Genomic DNA, 19771 nt, shown 5'->3' with positions numbered 1-19771 from the left:
TGTATAAAACTAAACAATAAAGGTTTATATTATCATAAATATGGCATCACTAATTACAAATGTCAATTCATTCCGTTTTCAATATTTTCTAATCAAAACAAATACAGCGCTAATTTTAATAACTCGTTTAAATAAAAACGGATATTTGCCTTTTAAGTATTATATAAAACTAATTATTATTAAGTTCATACAAAATATTAAGTACGTAAAATAATTACGAATGATTTAGTATAATACTGTGGAGCGGTTCCATATTTATTTTGTGTGGTTGCTTGGGAGCAGCTTAGGCATTTGTTTTTCAAATAAAATTCTATACTAAAATTCCTATCGAAATGAATAACATTTTCAATAACACTGAACATAAAACAGTACAAAATAAAAATGTCCCAATAAATCCAGAACTTAGAGCGCGGAAACGTGAAGAATTTATAAAAGAAAAACGAAGTCAACTTTTACGAGAAAATAATGAAGACTTACGGCAGCTGGAACGTTCACTACGTAATGCCTACATTTACAAAGAGTTGGATTTACAAAAGGCTGAGCTGGAACGTAAGAGGGAAACGGAAAAAATTTCTAAGCTTGAAGAACAAGTACGTATAAGTAAAGAGCTGGAAGAATTGAAAGAAAAACAAAAAGCTGAAGAGGAAAAGATACGCTTACAAAAGGTGCAATTTCGGGACATGTTGCAACAACAAATTGCAGAAATAAATAAACGCCGATTGGACAAATATGAAGTGGCAGTGTGTGAACACGTTGAGATGCAAAAACTCATTAAAAATCTGGAAGACGAACTCTATGCTGAATCCTTAGCTCTAATGCAACAACGCGAACATGCCAAACAGGAAATGGAACTTTGGAAACAGAAAAAAGAGCATTTACAAGCTTTAGAAAATATGAGAGATAAATTAGAAAATGAAAATATAATAAGAATACAAGAACAACGTGATGCTGAGCAACGACGACTTAGAAGTATTAGGCAGCATGCAATGGAGGAAAAACGGTTATTAGCGGACACAATTGGTCAGCAATTGCATCGTGCAGAGGTAACTTGCCAAATATAATAATTCAAACAAAACGCCAAAAAATTGATTTAATAAATCAATAGATTTTTTAATTAAAAATAAATTTTAAGAAATTAATATTTATGATCCAAGCATAACTTATCTAAACAACTAATTTGAACTAATTTGAAGACAAAAAATTAAATATATCCAATATCCTTGCAGCTAAAATGTGTTAGCAGTATAGATCTAAAAGTATTGATGGTTTAAATTAAAAAAAAAACCTTTTTAATTCATTTGGAAAACTATCGTTAAATGAAATCTAAAATGTTAATTATCTTCATTAAAATCTTTTTATCCTTTTTTAAATTAGACTGAGAAACAGCGCAGGGAAAATGTTTTACAGAATCTTTTAATTGAAGAGTGCAAAGCTGTGGAAGACTTCCGATATAGACAAAATTTAGAGAGACAAGAAAGACAACGTATGCAAGTACGAGAAGAAATTGAAAAACATAGAGCTGAACTATTACAACAGAAATTGGATAGTCAAAAAGCGAAAGAAGAGCAAATCCGTATCGAACGTTTGAATATGTTAGCCGAACGGGATAAATTAGAACAATTATCTGATCAACGCAGAAGGCAAAAAAAATTGGAACATAAACGTGAAGTTGAGGAAATGTTAAAAGAACTGCGGAATAGACGAACAGAGGAACAAATTAAACAAATACATGAACGTGATCTACAACTTTTGATAGAACGTCAGAGGTATGTTTCAAAAAAAATAATTATTTAACAATAATAGTTTTCATAAAATATTTTTAATTTTTATTTATAGATTGCAAGAAATTGAAGATGAACGTCAAAAAATATTACGTAAACATCCAAAGGAGATTATAAAACTCTTACCACCAAATATTTTAGGTGAAAAAGATAAAAGCTTTTTGAAAGATACTAACTAATAAGATATTTTTAACAATAATATTTTATAAATAGTATTTTTAAGTATGTTTTGATAATTATATGATAATTATATGTTTATATATATTGTTATATATATTATTAACTGATTAGTCGCACTTCTAGGTTACATAGCATCAAATTTTGTTCATTTATGTTTAAGTATTCAAAATGCTACATATTTTTAGTATAATCATATGATTTTAAACTTGTGAATATTTTGATTATTTTCGTAAAATAAATGCTTATCAATTGTATTACTGAAAAACCATTGGAAATTGTTGATTATCTTATCAGTAGAGAATATGTAAGGGCATTATCCATTTTTTTATGTTGTAAGAGAGCGAATTTCTTACTGCTTCCTTAAATTAATTTCTTACGTTACCTACCGTCTAACTGAGCCTTAAGGTTTGTCACAAAGTTATAGCATCCTTTTATTTCAAATTATTAATAAAATAATAATAAAAGACTTTACATGTGCAAAGATACTTGCATTTGATACTTAAAAATGTGTCTTATTTTATGATTTTATTTAATATTAAGTTTTTATTAATAAAAATCTACTTCAATTTTCATGCGGCGTAGTATTTATTTTAGAAGCAAAACTAATTTGTATACGTAAACTGGCAGTGATCGCGTCATTTCGCCTAAGCTTAATAATATATGGCAAAACATTTGTTTCATTTCATTTTGTTCTCAAGTTCCATTTTCTTTGGATTTCATTTGCTTCACGTGCAGTTTTTAGCGGCACGTTTTTTAATTAATAACAAACAGTGCTTTGCAAATTTAATTGAATCAAGTGAGTTTTTAAGAAAAACATCTTATAGATGTTATTAGATGTTATAGATATTTTTTATTAAATCTTTTATTTTTAAAAAAAATTTGTTCAGGTTTTTACTAAATATGCGTTTATTGATATATAGTGTATATGAATAATCAAATAAAGTTTTTTATATTATTAATTAAATTTTATTAGTTTATTTAAAATCATAGAAAGAGAAAAAAACTTGTTTTTTAAAATTTGTAACAATTCAATTGGATCACAATTCTAAAGTTTTAGATAATTACGTGGGATATATTGAATGTGTTACATTAACAACTTGTGGTTTATATGTACTTGTGAAATATATTTAATTAAAAATCCAGTTCTATGGAATTTATTATTAGATTTTAGTGTTATTAAATATTAAAAGTATTTGCCACCACAAACACTTGTTGCTACCAGCACGATTTAAAGGTTAAATGGTTCCAAACTTTAGAGTGTGGTTTTAAATAAAATGTGTAAATGTGCTGGAATAAATACTTTATATATGTTTTTCAATAATATTACTGAATTTTAATAAAAGTGATCGTATGGGCAGAAAACGAATTTTGAAAAATTTTCCATCTCCTTTAAATATAATTGTATAAGCTGCAGCGAAAAAGAGGAATAAATGACAATGAAACATTTTCTATATAAAGGTCTAGTTCTGGAAAAAGTATATATTCCATTATAGCAATCTAGACAAGTTTATAGAGATGTTAGATTGGTTCACTTTTACATAAGTTAAGGATTCGTGTCTGTTTACTTCTACGTTATCTGCGCGCTGGCTACTGCGGTTTATCAACGTGTTTTGGTGGTCCACTTAATCAGGTGTCTGAACAACGTTTTTATCTGTGGTATTACAACAGGCAATTATTTCTGTTTAAGTGGGATTTGGTTGGCAAAGTTGATAATTCAAGTCAACCTAATCTAACTGTGACAGTGTACGAATTAATGCGTCTCACGGAAATCACAAGAACGACAGAATCTAAATCAGGGAGCCACAACGGAAATCGCAAATACAAAAGCGACTGTATTTTAAAAATAATTCCCGTTGTCAACAGCACATACTCGTTAGTTAAATAGAGAAAACAATTCTTTCAATTATAATATATTAATAAATAGTTTAATTGCAATTTTAGATTAATCGTAAAGCTATTTCGGACGCATCTCAATATCCACTATCATTCAGTTTTAGTTGTTAATAAAAATACATTCAACCCATACCCCAATGTTAGTTTTCTCTCAAAAACTTTTTAAAAGTATATCGTAATTTTCGTCATACGGGTTTTGAACTTTTCGTGTGATATAATTATTTTATTAGTAATTAAATATGGTTTTTAAAGTTACTGTAACATGTGTCTTTATACAAATCCCTTAAAATTTATATAAATTGAAAACATAATATTATTTATGTTGTGTAATATTCAAGCTGATAGCCAGATATTTACTTCGATGGGTCGAAGACCGAATAATTATGGAACTGATCTGCTGAATATGCATATACTTCAAATATACATATGCCTTGGTCAAAGTTTGGAAAAGTTAGAGCAATGAAAACTAATTAAAAAAAATATGTTTATTTTATTGAAGACTTAATAAAGTTTTGCTGCATTAGAAATATAATTTGTATATTTTATGGAGGATACCATCAGTAATTGTATGCTAGTATATAAAAATAAAGAATGTATAAAGATTATTTTATAGAAATCAACAGTTGTTAGCATTACATCTCTTTCAAACCATCCAGTTTTTGCATTACATATTCATACATAATAATTGATAACTCTTAGCTGGTGTTAGGTCATGCATATAGATTAATTTTAAAATATAGTAATATTAAAATTTTTATTTACTTATCAACTCAAAAATAATCATCTTAAATTGGAAAGGTCATTGATTGCAATACTTAACACCAAAACTGCATCAACATGTTTTTGCAAAATATTTTTTATACAAATCTTAAAACAATGTGTCACCTATTTTCAGTTCAGCTTTAACCGCAGAACGACTGATACCACAGTGAAGTAGTAGAAAAGTATTATTAACAATGGCAACCAAACAAATTGGTAGGTATTTAATTAAAATTAAACAAGTTTTTAATATTTATTTAAATATATAATTTTTCAGCTCTTTTAAGTGTCTCTGACAAGACGGGATTAGTAGAACTAGGTAAAAATCTAACAGCACTTGGATATCATTTAGTAGCTAGTGGTGGTACAGCAACACTATTGCGAAACTCTCAATTAGCTGTGGAGGATGTTTCCACTGTAACAGGTGCACCTGAAATGTTAGGAGGACGTGTAAAAACCTTACACCCCGCTGTACATGCTGGCATACTAGCACGTACCACTGAAACCGATCTTGCAGACATACAAAAACAAAATTATTCTCTAGTCAGTTTGGTTGTTTGCAATTTGTATCCTTTTGTTAATACGGTGTCAAAACCCGATGTGTCCGTGGAAGATGCAGTCGAGAATATTGATATTGGTGGTGTGACATTATTACGTGCTGCTGCTAAAAATCATGCACGCGTTACGGTGATATGTGATGCTAACGATTATGGAAAAGTTGTGGATGAATTAAAACAACACGGCGATACCACATTAGAAACAAGGTAACTACCAACCACGTTTTATAAATAATAATTAAGGTCATTGTAATAAATAATATCTCGCAATAATAAAAATAATTTTGTGAATAGAAAAATGTTGGCACTCAAAGCTTTCACTCATACGGCTACATATGATGATGCCATATCTGATTATTTCCGCAAGCAGTATTCGCCTAGTGTATCTCAGCTTAATTTACGTTACGGCATGAATCCACATCAAAAACCAGCACAGCTATATACACAATTAGAGAAATTGCCGCTACAAGTGCTTAATGCATCCCCTGGTTTTATCAATCTTTGTGATGCACTTAACGGTTGGCAATTGGTACGCGAATTAAAGCGTGCACTCCAACTACCGGCAGCCACTAGCTTTAAGCACGTATCACCAGCAGGTGCTGCTGTCGGCGTACCACTGAGCAGAGAGCAGGCTAAACTTTGCATGGTCGATGATATATATGATGATTTGACACCTTTAGCCACTGCCTATGCACGTGCACGTGGCGCGGATCGTATGTCTTCATTTGGTGACTTTGTGGCTTTATCAGATGTGTGTGACGTTATAACGGCTAGAATTATAGCACGTGAAGTATCCGATGGTATAATTGCGCCAGGTTATTTACCTGAAGCTTTTGAAATTTTAAAAAAGAAAAAGAATGGCGCTTACTGTATTTTACAGGTAATGTTATTTATTTCTTTATTTCCACAATATTTGTGTTAATATGTATGTACTTGTAATTTTAGATGGATGCTGATTATGAGCCCAGTGCAATTGAACGTAAAACAATTTTTGGTTTGACTTTGGAACAAAAACGTAATGATGCTGTTATCGATGCAACACTGTTTGCAAATGTTGTTACCAAAAACAATAAATTATCAACAAATGCTATACGCGATTTAATTGTTGCTACAATCGCACTTAAATTCACACAAAGTAATTCTGTTTGTTATGCGCGTGATGGTCAAGTTATTGGCATTGGTGCTGGTCAGCAATCACGTATACATTGTACACGTTTGGCTGGCGAAAAAGCAGATAACTGGTGGTTGCGTCAACATCCTAGAGTAGCAGGTATGAAATTTAAAACTGGCGTGAAACGTGCAGAAATCTCGAATGCTATTGATAACTATGTAAATGGTACAGTTGGGAAGGATATGCCGATTACACAATTCGAAGCTATGTAAGATATTTATTTATTAATTTTTCTTTATATATACTTATTTAAATTTAAAATAATGAAAGGTTCGATGTTGTACCAGCACCTTTAACAAATGAAGAAAAATTAGAATGGTTGAAAAAATTAGATGGTGTTGCTTTGGGTTCAGATGCATTCTTTCCTTTCAGAGACAATATTGATCGCGCTAGATTGGTTTGTATTACATATTCTATGATATTTTATATTTACTCTTATTTATTTATCTTATTTTAGAGCGGTGTTTCATATATTGCCAGTCCTTCTGGATCTACAAATGATGCTGGCGTAATTGCGGCTTGTGATGAACATGGCATTATAATGGCACACACTAATTTACGCTTATTCCATCATTAATGATCCAAATTAATGTTTGTTAAATTTTTCAATGAAGCATAAAAAAATGACAAATAACTTGAATTAGATTTAATTTTAATAGATTTAGAACTTTGAAAACATTTGCATTTTATAGTAATTGTTAATAAAAGCATTGTGAAAATAGAGTTTATAAAACGATACACTTATATTAAGCTAAATTAAATTTGGTGAATTAAAAATAATTGAATATATCTTAAACTATTTAATTGGAAAATTTCTACAAAAATTATACTATTTTTAAACGTGGATAATGATTATATTATCAATAAAAATCGTTAACTGAGTTCATATGCTGTTTTGATTTGATTTATCAGGAAACCATGCTAAGAGTTTGGATCTTTCGAACAATGAATCTTACCGTACCCTTGTTATTGACATATGGATTATCTTTTGTATTTTAGATCTTCTGATAGTAGATGTCTACTGCAGACATTTACAACGGTGAGAATTACCAAAGCCTTCGTACCTAGACTGACGAATATTTGGTTCTCATAATCAAATTCTGTGTACCAGAATATATGATCATCGAATTTTCAATTTTAGAATTGTTTCCTGATCTACGATAGATTATATAAGTAGATTTGCAAAGCAATCACATTGGGTCATTCAACTTAATTCCTTGTTTCTTAAGGAAACAGTTATCCTGAATTATCTCGAGTAAAACAAATTTTGTATAATGAACGGGATTTTGTAATACTATACACCAGTATTATAAATAAATATATTTAGATCAAAAAGATAATAAATAATTTATCCCAGCAAGTTATTTATATTATTAACATCAGAACATATTCTATGCAACTGCCCAGCGGTGGCAAGACGTAGACTCGATTACCTTGGAAGCGGGATATTAGTTCCAAGTCAAATAGGTAAAATTAAGCCCACAGCAATCACAAGATTTATAAATAGTCTAAAATTGTCCTAGTTGGACCTTTAGGCGCACAATAGGTCTTTTAGGTCGGGGTGCTTTAATAGCCTATTACTTAAATAATAATATTTATATTATACAAAAAACAATTCGGTCATAACAGTTATGTATGGTTTTGTAAAATCGCTATTGGTCTATTTCCGACTTAAAAATTAAAATTTTTAGATTCAGAGCTAACAGATTTACTAGCAGAAATCGGCTTATCAATGAGACAGTGTCTTATTTTAGTTTTGATAAATATTATTTTTATAATTAAAAAAAGTTGGAGAATCTCCGGAACAAATAAATGGATCTAAAAGGACTATGTTAAGAAATAAAAGTGAAGTAATTAGAGAAATATATTGTTTACTATATTTTTCTCACAGCGTAGTGTTTTACCCTTTTATTGTTAGTTTTTTTTTAGTTACTTCTTAGTGTGTTTGTCTATAAGTGATCTCACTTATATGAGTGATAAGATATATATCTTAGATAGTAAGTTTAAACAATAAAACGTTTAATATTAAGTAAATTAAATTTAAATTTGGTTGTAGTTGTAAAATTTTATTAAAATTTTATTTTATATTTTTACAATTAGTTTTATTTCTAAAGATATTATTATCCTTTAATCTATATAATGTTTTGTGTCAAATTTAAATAATTTCTCATTAAAAATAATTTTTTTTCCATACGCAACAAGTTCATATTAATCCTAAGGAATTATAAAATAAATCAATTGAATTTAATTTTAAATGCATTTTTAAAATGTGCAACTCATCTATAAACTATGGAAGTCAAAATAAAATATTTAAACAAATTATTAATAATAAAATTAATAAATTAGGAGTACATCAAATGGCACCAATCGGTGCAACAGTTATTACAGGTCGGCATCTTGCCAACTTATTTACTATGTAAAAATATTTGCTTTTAAATATTTTTTTGATAATATTCTTTTTCTAAATAAAAAACAATATAAAATATTTAATAAGTATTTGTTTAACTAACTATCCATAAATGAATTTAAATGCTTTAAATGCGTTTCTGTTTCTTTCGAAATGTTCTGCTACAATTGCACACGAAAACCAAGAAAGTTGCCACAAAGAGTATAACCGAACCTAGTACTAAAGCCAATGTCGTTGTCTGATCATATGTGGGTGTTGGATCTAAAATGTGTTGATTTGGTAATAACAGAAAATCTGTTAGAACTGCTGCACCGTCAGGTGGTGGGCATGTCTGCTGCACGATAATCTCTTGATGTTGTACCTAAATATAATAAAAAGAATATTTAATGATGGACTGTAGTTATTTGTAATTTCTTCCAAATTATTTACTTGTTTATTGCGACAAAGCTGCAAATTTCCAGAATTCGATAGAGTATCATAGCTGTACTCATCTTGTACCAACACAGGTAGTAACCATTTCTCTGGTGATATAAGTTGTGACCAAGACCATAGTTTTGAAAGATTACGGGGATGCACTGAATAGCCACCGACAGCTGTTAGTCCCAGCGTGATTAGAGCATTGAACACTATAGCTGACGTTTTGGTGGGCATCAAGTGTGCACAGAAGAGTGCAAGTGTTTGTATTAATGTTAGAAATAGCAACATGTAACCTGAGAAAGATAATTTGCAATAAATTTTTATTTAAATATATTTTGAACTTACCCATATATAGATATATGCCTGTATCACTAGTCTTTGAATAAGTGTAAAGACCTGCCATACTGTGTGCTGGCAGTAAATAAGCCAACCAAATGCATAAGCTTGGGAAAAGTCCCAGAATACTCTATGAATAAAATAGTTTTTATTAAATTTTTTTATACTAAAAATTTAAACTTCTGCATTACCTGTACTATTATATAAAGAGTTCTCGAGTATAATCCCAATCGTATATCTCGTTCTGCATGTTTACGATCCTCTTGTGCTACGCGTATTGTTAGCATGACTAATGGCCAATAAGCCAAAGCTATGACACAGTGATGATAACCAAGGCGATCGTTATAGGTTAGTTGTGGATCTGAAGCTGGTACATCCCAAAATATGCAACCAATACAAAGCGATAATAGCGCTGCTGCTATTAGTTTACTTATCCATGTTAATAATGAGCCCGGTTGTTTATATGATGTGAATCGTTTGATAAGTGCTTTAGTTTGGCCTAGTACACCAGCTTTTCTGGTGAAATTTGTTAAAGATGCTGGTGGAGCTGCTAGAGGTGGTTCTGAATTTATTTGATCCCAATTGTTTGCGAGTGTTTCTATTCGAGCTGATGACTCCAGCATGGCAGCAGCGGATAAGTCATCTAATGTTACTAGATCCACTATTTATAGCACATATGATATATAAAAATAAAAAAAAATTAAAAATGTAAATAAAAAATAAATTCGAGGAACAGTTATATATAAGAGTTATATACAATCAATCTTATTGGTTAACCGCATTTTTTTGCTATATTTTTTATACTTCGTGTGATTGTTCAGCTAAAGTTATTTGTAGCCCAATAATGAATGGGAATATTTTAAAATTTGTCAAATAAAACTCTTAATTTGTGTTCTAAAGTTCGGAAGTTTGTAGAACTAGTCTAACATAGTTTTATCACATAGTTTCGAATCCGGAATACATATAAAATAGATACGTATTTCACTAATAACTACTTTTAGAATTATTTTATATATAAAAAATTTTTTTTCGTAAAATAAAATAAAATATATATTTTTCTTACAATAATAATCAGCCGGGTTTTTGAATGGTGGGCAAGGATATCCTAATTCGCCCATATGTCTTGGCAAATCCGATCGACTACCCGAAAAAACTGTTCTTCCGCCAGACAGCAATAATACACCCGAGCACATAGAAAGTATTTCAAATGTTGGTGGTTGTAATGTCATTATAACAATACGTCCACCATTGCACCATTGCCGTAAGTATTCCACTAAGAAAAATGTATCAAAAATGTCCATATTACTAGTAACTTGATCTAGTATTAGGATCGATGACTGTGCTAATAACTGACAAGCCACACTTAAACGTTGCTTCTCAGAATGCGTTAGAGAGGAAACATTTGATGCACGTACTGTAGTAAGACCTAAGTCTTCAATAAGAACATCCATCTGAAATTAATAACAAAAATTAGAGCTCTTTACGTTAGCATATCAATGTTTTATTTAAGTATATACCCTTTCTTCCAAATCATTACGATTTAAAGGACCTCTTAGAGCACAATGAAAGTTAAGAGTACACTGTACGCTCATACGGGGATCTAATGAAGATACATTTAAAGCCGGTACATAACTGCATAATTCTCGAAGACCACGCTTATTAATTTGTTGACCATTTATAAGTATTTCACCACCCATGCGTTCTCGTAGACCTGCCAAACATTCTGTAAGTGCAGTGCCTTCACGTTGTGATGTTGCCATAATAGCAAACAAATCGCCTGCTTTTGCCTGTAGCGAAACGCCACGCAAACATGGATTGACATCCAAACAATGAACTTGTATATTGGGATAGACTAAACCTATGCTGGACTGTTTTCTAGTCGTTATACCGTAATTCGAATGATGTCCACCATTCGGATGATCTGAAGTACGATGACGTGTACCATAAATTCGTGATTCACCATAATCATAGCTAATACCATCATTGCCACCGGAAAGTAAATCCGCTTCGCTGTGTGAACGATGGCCATAGTGTTTGCCGTTAGGTATGTAGTGATGATTATTGGCATGTGTGCCCACTAAATAGAAAGTTTATCAAAATAATTTATAATAAATTATGTGACCAATACTAATGTTACCTGCTATGCTAGCACGACTATTTGCTTGTCTTAAAGCAGCAATCGGTACACCTTGTGCTCGAGAGTCAGGTCGTGAACTTGGCATGCCACCAATGTTACGAAAATCAGATTCGCTGCGATATTTTCTTATGGAAAATTTAAAAATGAAGACAGAAAAATTTGTAGATATTATGTTTGATATACCTTAAATTGGGAGGCACACGACTGCGTGTTGTTTCGTTGTCACTGCTGTCATAACCAGAGGAACCTGCTGCTGGACCACCTGAACTATCACGAAAACCACGATTTATACGTCCACGCGCATTACCTGGTCCTGGACCTGCACGATGTGAACGCTGTGAACCTGCATTTGGCGGAAAAACACGTGGCAGGCCAAATTTTAAATATGTATACATATTAGACCCCAACGGTGATCTATAGTAAATTATAAAACATTAATTTGTATGATGATAATGATGATTATTTTTTACTTACTTTGGCCCATAACGTGGGTGATTTAATATTGATTGCACTGTTGTATCGCGTAATTGGAAATTTCCATATGGCAGCGGTGATTTGTCTGATGAACCCAATGCTGAGTCAGTAAAGTCTGAGTTCAAATTTTGTCTATTTTGTTTCAGTGGGTTTTGACAATGAAGATGTTTTGATATTGAGTTTTAGGCGCGGTGGTTTCAATATTTAGGCATTGAAGGAGGGAAAAGAAAAATAAAATGCTTAAATTAATAAATATTTATTGTATTTTTTAATGGTACATGTCAGTTGTATAATTTTTTATTAACTCTTATGACAATTGCAACGGTCAAGTGGTTGTTTGGCCTAGGCACATCCGGAAGTGCATTCAAAAAAGGTGTGGTTACATTGATTCCCTAACAAGTTAGTTGCAGGCTTTTGATGATTATGTTGACGGTGATGTTGATTAAGTTAATCAACCGCAAAGTCAAATTTTCAATTTCTACTGAGGTAAAACGTATTCCTCAATGAAAAAATTTATTGGTAATACCATTAAATGATTGACAAGGCCAAAAAGCTTTAGAACGGAAATGAATTTAAGTTTTTGTTTTATTTTTATTGTTAACTATTTTGGTTTGTAATTAGAATTTTAACTGTTTCTATAATTTTTAATATAGCTTAAGAATAGCTGCGCCTCAATTAATATGAGTAAATACGAATATGGTAACAAAGCGTTGTCGTTTGATAATCAAACAAACAAATTAATATCAAATATATGAACAAAAAAAAAATAAAATAGATGCTCTTATATTCACATATTTAATTTATAATATATTCAAATTTTTAAAATATGGGTTGGTAATCTTCGTAGGAGAAGTATCAGAGTACTATAGATATATAAACTTATTACTGAACACTGAAACAATCCAATTATCAATAAATAATTACTATTAATTAATTAACTAAAAAGTAACATATCAATAAGTCACGTTTATAAAATAGCTTAGTAAATATTGTATCTAAGGCACGGATATCTTTCTCATCACTTAACCTTTATCTAATATTTTTCAAGGGCGGTATAGTAAAATGCCAACAATTTCCGTGAGCCCACAGATTTTTAATCATTGATTGTTCAATATCCCTTGATATAGTTTTTCAATAAATTCGACTGGCCAGAACGATTTTCATCAATTAAGCTAATAGATACACTTTTGAATCTAGCTCTCCATCTTTCTTCTGTCCCAAAATGAGTCGCATTTTGTTGGTCCCAATTAATATATGTATATAAGAGAAGTTCTGATGCTATTAAAATCAACCACACTCAATCACAGATCAAGGATTACAGATCAAGAGAATAACGCAATGTGATGTTATTATATATTTTTACTGCAACAAGTGCTATCTGTGCAACAATGTAGTTTATTGACAAGTACTTGATTACCAATACACTAAGCAATATCTCTATATAATCCTTCTGTTAAGTCAGAGAACAGTCGGGTTAGTAAATAGATATTATGGCCCAATGTTCCCCTGGAAAACAATGGAATGAAGAAGAAGAAGAGACTTGATTACCAACACATTAAGCAATATCTCTATATAATCCTCCTCATAAGTCAGACAACAGTCGGGTTAGTGAATAGATATTATACAATAGATATTATTTTAATACATAAAAATATTATAGTTAAATGTGTTAGTTAAAATATTGAAAAGAGATATGAAAGTTAAAATAAATTACCTGTATATTGACCACGCATGTAAGTCCTCTGAAGCAGCAGGTGGCAATGGTGTGTTCGGTCCATGCGGAACCGAATATCGACGCTCTTCGCGTGACATTTTTTTCGATGTTGTAAAATTACTTAATTCCATAATCTAAAATTAAAAAAACGAATAAAAAAGAAAATGATGAGAAAAATAATTAAATTAATATTTTTCTATAAAAATAAACGTTAAAAAACTCTGTAATTACGGGTTTGTATAAGTCAGTAAAGAAAAAAGATTGTCAACATGATGAAAACTACGGTCCAAGTCATAATTTATAAAGAAAAAAACAACAACAACTAAAGAAAAAAGAAATAGAAAAACAAAGAACTGAAACAAAAGATTCGCTATGGGAAAAGAAAATTTTATAAAAATGCAAATGATTGCATTATGAGAAGAAAAAGGAATTTGCCAGACGAATAAAGATAATGGCTTTAAGGTATAAATTTGTTTTTCTTTTAACAGTTAATCAAGCTGTTAACTATGGAAAGATTTCAAAACTGCCAACGTAGGGCTATAAACGGCCATGACAGCTTGAAAGAACTCTTCGCTGAGTAATTTAAAATGACAAATGATCAAGACAAAATGATTACTTCAATTTAAACAAATAAAAATATTAATATTTAAATGAAGATAATATTTTTTGACACATCGTTAGCGATTTTATAAAGTTTTAAAAATAATAATAAAATATATAGCGAAAATACGAAAAATATAACCTTTGTTATAAATTTTACTTTTAGATCTATAATGTCCGTTTCTGTGTAACGTCGGGGCAAAAAGTATTGTTAGTTGTTGAATAAAAAAAATTATCTGGGTCAAGAAACAATACAATTTGCCAGTTGTAGTAAACATAATACAAAAAATAACATATTCTTATATATTGCTTATATATCTATACTCTTAGTGCTTTTGTATAATTTTAATAGAATTTATTCAATTTTTCATCTAAAAGTATTTTTGACTTTTTTATGACTTAAATATTTGTGCCAAATTAGAGCGGAGTTTGCATATTTTTGCTTTACCATTCATAAAAATTTCCACATAATACGAGTATAACTTCCTAAGGTCAAGGTGTACTCAGAGTAATTTTCTCGTTAATATGAAGTTTCATTTATAGTTAAAATAAAAATAGTAGTCAGCAAAGTTCATAATTATATCATCGTAATTATTCATTTCAGTACGATTATAAAATTATTTTTTTATTAGGTTTTTAATTTCTTTTCGACATTGTTTTTTATTTATGAAAAAGTAAAATAGGTAAAACAGGTGATGATCTTATTTGAGCTTACTTAAGACAGACATATCAAAATATACTTCACAAAAAAAAGATAAAATAAATAAAAAATTAAATAGAAACAAAATAAAAATAATTAAAAAAAATTGCATTCCAACTTTAAATTTATTATAAGTACATTAGTACTATAAATAAATATACATATACATACTATTTACACTCTTGATCAAATGTTTTTATGCTTTTTAAAGATATCAATGCCTTTACATACCATATATGTTACGCGGTTCGTATCGACTCAACTTCTGTTAAAATTTTTTATCAATTTAATATATAGGAGTAAACGGGGTACTAGTTTCCAACGCTGTGGCCATGATTGATCTTTTGTACTGCAACAGACCCTAACCATATAGATGTTTTAATAACAAATAAGTCGTACTTTTTAACAAGTATCGTTAAACTGACAAAATTTGCAATAGTTACACCGATAGCGTCAAGAACAGCATCGGACATTAAATTAGGTCTGTTACAAATTTTAAATAAATATAAAACAACCAGGCTTATCGTTTCGGCTAACGAAAAATGAAAGCCAGAATGTCGGCCGTTAAGGACCTCCTAATGTCAAAAGAGGAAAGTAGTTTTCGATACAGTGACCCCCTTCTGGCCTAGATCAAGGCTGGGCAGTCTTGAAGTCTCGTCTGCTTCTAAGCAGAGTAGACAATCTATCTCTTCGGACAGACCCATTTTGTTAAGGTGATAATATATAAATGTATATAAAATTTTTTGTTATGCCTTTACTTCTTAAAAATATTATTTTCATTATTTGATATAAAGTCTTGATTTACGAGTACATTAAAACATTTATTAGTTATCCGCTAGTCTGTAATAAATCCCATTTGTTATATTTCAATGCTTTCAGGTTATAGTGTTTGCACTTTAAGTTATTTTTGTTTTCATATCGATTCACACCTATAAACTCTTTAGCAGGACTTTTTTTAGTTATTCATAGGTTATTCGTTTTGCAATTATAGTAATTTTATAGCGCTGCTAAGCATAAGACCTTTTAACTCTAATCCAATGCATATTCATTAATTCAACTTTCTATACCATTATTTTCTACAGGATGATGATTTTCTAATATTTTCTCGTTCAGAAGCATTCATCATGATTTTTATTGTCCACATCGCTGAACTATATAGAGAGACTGTTACAATAGGAGTTTTGTAGAGGACTACATATTTTTCCGTTGTAGTTTTTTATCGAATAGTTTTCGTTGCCTTGCAAAGTCAGTCATAACTTTTGCTTATTTCTTTCATGTTCTTATGACGACTTTTATATATAGGGGAATGATGGCATTTCAGATTATGCGATCTTTTGTAGATCCTTTGGAATTCACGATATTTGGTTGATTTCATGTGATTGGTAAAGTCAACTAATTACATCCAATTCCAATCGCTTGTATGTACAGAAATTTCTTGAGATTTTCAAACGATTAGGTTTGAAAATCGCTTGTTTCTGAATCGCATTGATAGGCCATCGCAATAGAAATTTCGTAAAGGTATATTTTTTATTTTTTGTTAAGTAAGTTAATGTGCATGCCTTACAAAGAGAGCCATATCTTTTCTTTACTTTTTTCATGCTCTTATGATAAGGTGGGTCCATAGAGAATTGCCAACAACTGCCAATAGAGTTACCAACACGCAAAATGAATTCCTTTTTTATAGTTAGAGGACATGTCTTCCCATAATGTTGATTCCTGAAGATCTGCCCATTATGTGTTCATAAAGGCTTCACATGATATACATAATTAATTACACCTATTTCCAACTGCCGGCATTCACAAATATTTATAGAGCTTTCAGACATTGTTTGCTGAGTTTGTTTGTAATTCGCTAAGAGATAAACATAAGAACAGATAGATATAGAGCCAATGTTAAATAAATTTGCCTTAATATTCTACTCCTGAATGTATATGATTTATTTTGTGATTTCTGTAATATCAGAGTTTGTGTGTTTTAAATAGTACATGCCTTCTTATCATGAAATATTAAAATAATTAATTATTTTGAAAGCTTAAATTTTAATTAATGATTGTAATTTTTGTTAACGGAAATTAAGTTACTTAATTTAAATAACAATGAAAAACAAAACAATGCAAAATACATGAATACTCAGTTAGTTTTCAAAAACTTCATAAAAATTTGTTAGAACAAAGAAGTGTAAACGTCATGGAAGATACAGCTGCATTTTTAATTGCAGTTTGCTTCAGCAAATGCGTTTGTATGTTGCATGCAAATGCGTTTAAAGTGAAAAAGTGCAGCTATTGAAATACAAAATGCAGAAATAAAGCAACTTAGAGTTTAGCAAAAAGTATCTAACTTTCAAGTTTTTGTTTTGAATTAACAATTGTGTAATTATCACGCCAACTTCAACGACTGCCACAAATAAAATAAATACACAAAAAAAAAATACAAAAAAAAATCAACAGCAGCCACTGAATTTTTAAAGACAAAAGATGCTGCATTGACTTCGTTGCCTATTAACGGCAATGCGTTGGTGCAACGAGGCGTATGAGTTTCCGTTGATATTTTTTTCTTTTTGTTTCGATTTTAATTTCGATTTTAATTTCTGTTTGAAAATTTTCTTTAACTTAAACTCTCCATTAAGTTTACGTTAATTTAAAAAAATTTACAGATTTAATTGTGTAATTATTTTAAGTGTTTCATAAATTAATGTGTGACGTTTTTCTTTACATCATTTTTATTGAATGATTTTATCATTCATTTTATGTATTTTTGTTTTGCATAATTTATATTAAATAATTGAATGAGTATATATATATATATACATTTATATACATTCTTAACAAATATATAATTAAAAGTGCAATCTACTGATTGCTATTATTGCTTATTAATGTTAATGTTAACGCTTTTAATAGGCGAATATCGTCCTTGTTAACGTGAAATTATATATATAATATAAATTATATAATATTATACCTTCTGCTCAAAAAGTACTCGGATTTTGTAAATACAACACACAAATTTAAATTTTATTCCAAATTTATTTTATCTCCTTCAAAATATGCTCCTTCTGAAGCGATACACATATGCCAACTCTTAACTCAAAAAGTCGCACGGATCCAGATCTGGCGAATATGGTGCCTGAGCGATGACAGTGGTGCCGTGTTTGGTCAAAAAATCGCGTACAACAAGAATTTTTCATAGTAAAAATCGCTAAATGCACTTGAGGTAGTCTCACATTACCAGCTGCTGTAAACAAACTAGCTTGAGCGTAAAAAAATGGCTCATTGTGACACCTTTATTTTTATTAAAGCCCGTTGTGACTATTTGATGTATAAATAACCATGATAGCTCCCAGTTGTATCGAGAAAAATATTTTCTTTACGATTAAACTGATAGTTCCATTTTTTAGTATCTTAGTGAAAAGGCAAATAATGGAAATGGACTATGCTCCAACGGTGGCGAGTTCTAACAAGTGGATTATGCAGCAATTGCCAAGATGAAGAGAAGGTAGAATCTATCAACCATTTCCTGCGTCTCTGTCCAGGACTGCAGACAAGACGATTTCAATGTTTTGAGCATCGCTTTTCACTGGCTTGAAAGAGATAACGAAAACAAACTTATCGGATCTCCTCAACTTCATCTGGAAAACCAAATGGTTTAACAAAGATAAAAGATAATAAAGGTTAGCAACTTGCCTCTTCTGGCAAAATTTTTGAAGGCATCATTATGGGCAATATATGCCTCCGAGTGGCAGTGATGATAACTGTTAGCATTTTCCTTCTGAACCTATCCTACTCTAAAATGGAACTACCCGAACTAGGAAAAAAATAATTTTACAGTTTTAATCTATATACAGGCACACATAATTTAAGACTTATATTAGTGTCACATTTAATTTTTTTTACAAATTTTATAATTATAGATGCACTTAATATAATACAGAAAAAATAATATTCTCTTTCTTATTTCATATATAAAATTCGTTATCTCAAGTCCATTGCTTGTAGGTTGTTCTTATATTCAAAAAAAAAAAACAAAATTAAATAAATAAAAATTAACTTATTTGTTAAATAGTTTGCTTTTACAAATACAAAGTACTTAAAATTATAATAACATCGCAAAAAAATTAAATTATACTGCACAGATAAACGTTAAAAAATGTAATAACAGTTAAATTTTTATGTTAACTATTTTACGAGGGAGAAAGTAAAGTTCATGATACTCGCGGTAAAGCATTAATGCTAAATTAAAGAAAAGTGTACGCATATTTTTGTTGAAGTACTTCAAGTATTTTGCATAAATTTCGTTTTAGTACATTTTATGCTAAACATTGCATAAATACCAAATATGGGGGAAAGGTATGACAGCCTTCAATTAACATGAATTATAAATAATAATTAAAAAATATTAGTAAAAAAATATGCGGAAATGAGGAGAATTCCAAAAGTATTACAAAATTACAAATATTGAGTTTTTTGGTTACGAAACGAGTAGATACAAAGATATGTCTAAAATAAAATCTCAAATATTAGCTAAATATTTATTTATAAATTATGTATAATTAGTCTGAATGAGTGATTAGTACGTTAAAGTCTAAAAATACCTAAGTACGAAAGACTTTTTTACTAAGAAAACTTAAAGATTTTTTAATCGTTT

The 19771-nt window shown here is 30.0% G+C and overlaps 3 protein-coding genes across 3 annotated transcripts; 2 read left to right on the top strand and 1 right to left on the bottom strand.

Moving 5' to 3' along the window:
- Positions 1-144: 144 nt before the first annotated feature.
- Positions 145-1960, top strand: LOC119681617 (meiosis-specific nuclear structural protein 1-like). Its single transcript, XM_038094860.1, has 3 exons — positions 145-1043; positions 1375-1766; positions 1837-1960. Exons 1-3 carry the CDS (start codon positions 333-335, stop codon positions 1958-1960), a joined length of 1227 nt encoding a protein of 408 aa, XP_037950788.1. The 5' UTR covers positions 145-332.
- A 737-nt stretch (positions 1961-2697) lies between these two features.
- On the top strand, positions 2698-7089 carry LOC119683180 (bifunctional purine biosynthesis protein ATIC-like). Its single transcript, XM_038096799.1, has 7 exons — positions 2698-2757; positions 4750-4829; positions 4891-5377; positions 5465-6050; positions 6116-6549; positions 6612-6738; positions 6799-7089. The coding sequence occupies exons 2-7, from the start codon at positions 4811-4813 to the stop codon at positions 6916-6918; spliced, it is 1773 nt and encodes a 590-aa protein (XP_037952727.1). The 5' UTR covers positions 2698-2757; positions 4750-4810; the 3' UTR covers positions 6919-7089.
- Positions 7090-8846: 1757 nt separating this feature from the next.
- Positions 8847-13960, bottom strand: LOC119684720 (ATP-binding cassette sub-family G member 8-like; the record flags this gene model as incomplete). The annotated part of the gene is given in 10 exon segments (XM_038098820.1): positions 8847-9109; positions 9178-9458; positions 9511-9631; positions 9693-10162; positions 10565-10952; positions 11019-11578; positions 11639-11763; positions 11822-12052; positions 12113-12244; positions 13827-13960. Coding segments are annotated over 10 exon segments (2673 nt in total). The 3' UTR covers positions 8847-8875.
- Positions 13961-19771: the final 5811 nt, after the last annotated feature.

This window comes from Teleopsis dalmanni, chromosome 2 (assembly GCF_002237135.1).
Source record: "Teleopsis dalmanni isolate 2A chromosome 2, ASM223713v2, whole genome shotgun sequence".
NCBI lineage: Eukaryota > Metazoa > Arthropoda > Insecta > Diptera > Diopsidae > Teleopsis > Teleopsis dalmanni.
The sequence above is the reverse complement of the archived record's forward strand: the minus strand, read 5'-3'. Positions and strand labels throughout refer to the sequence as shown.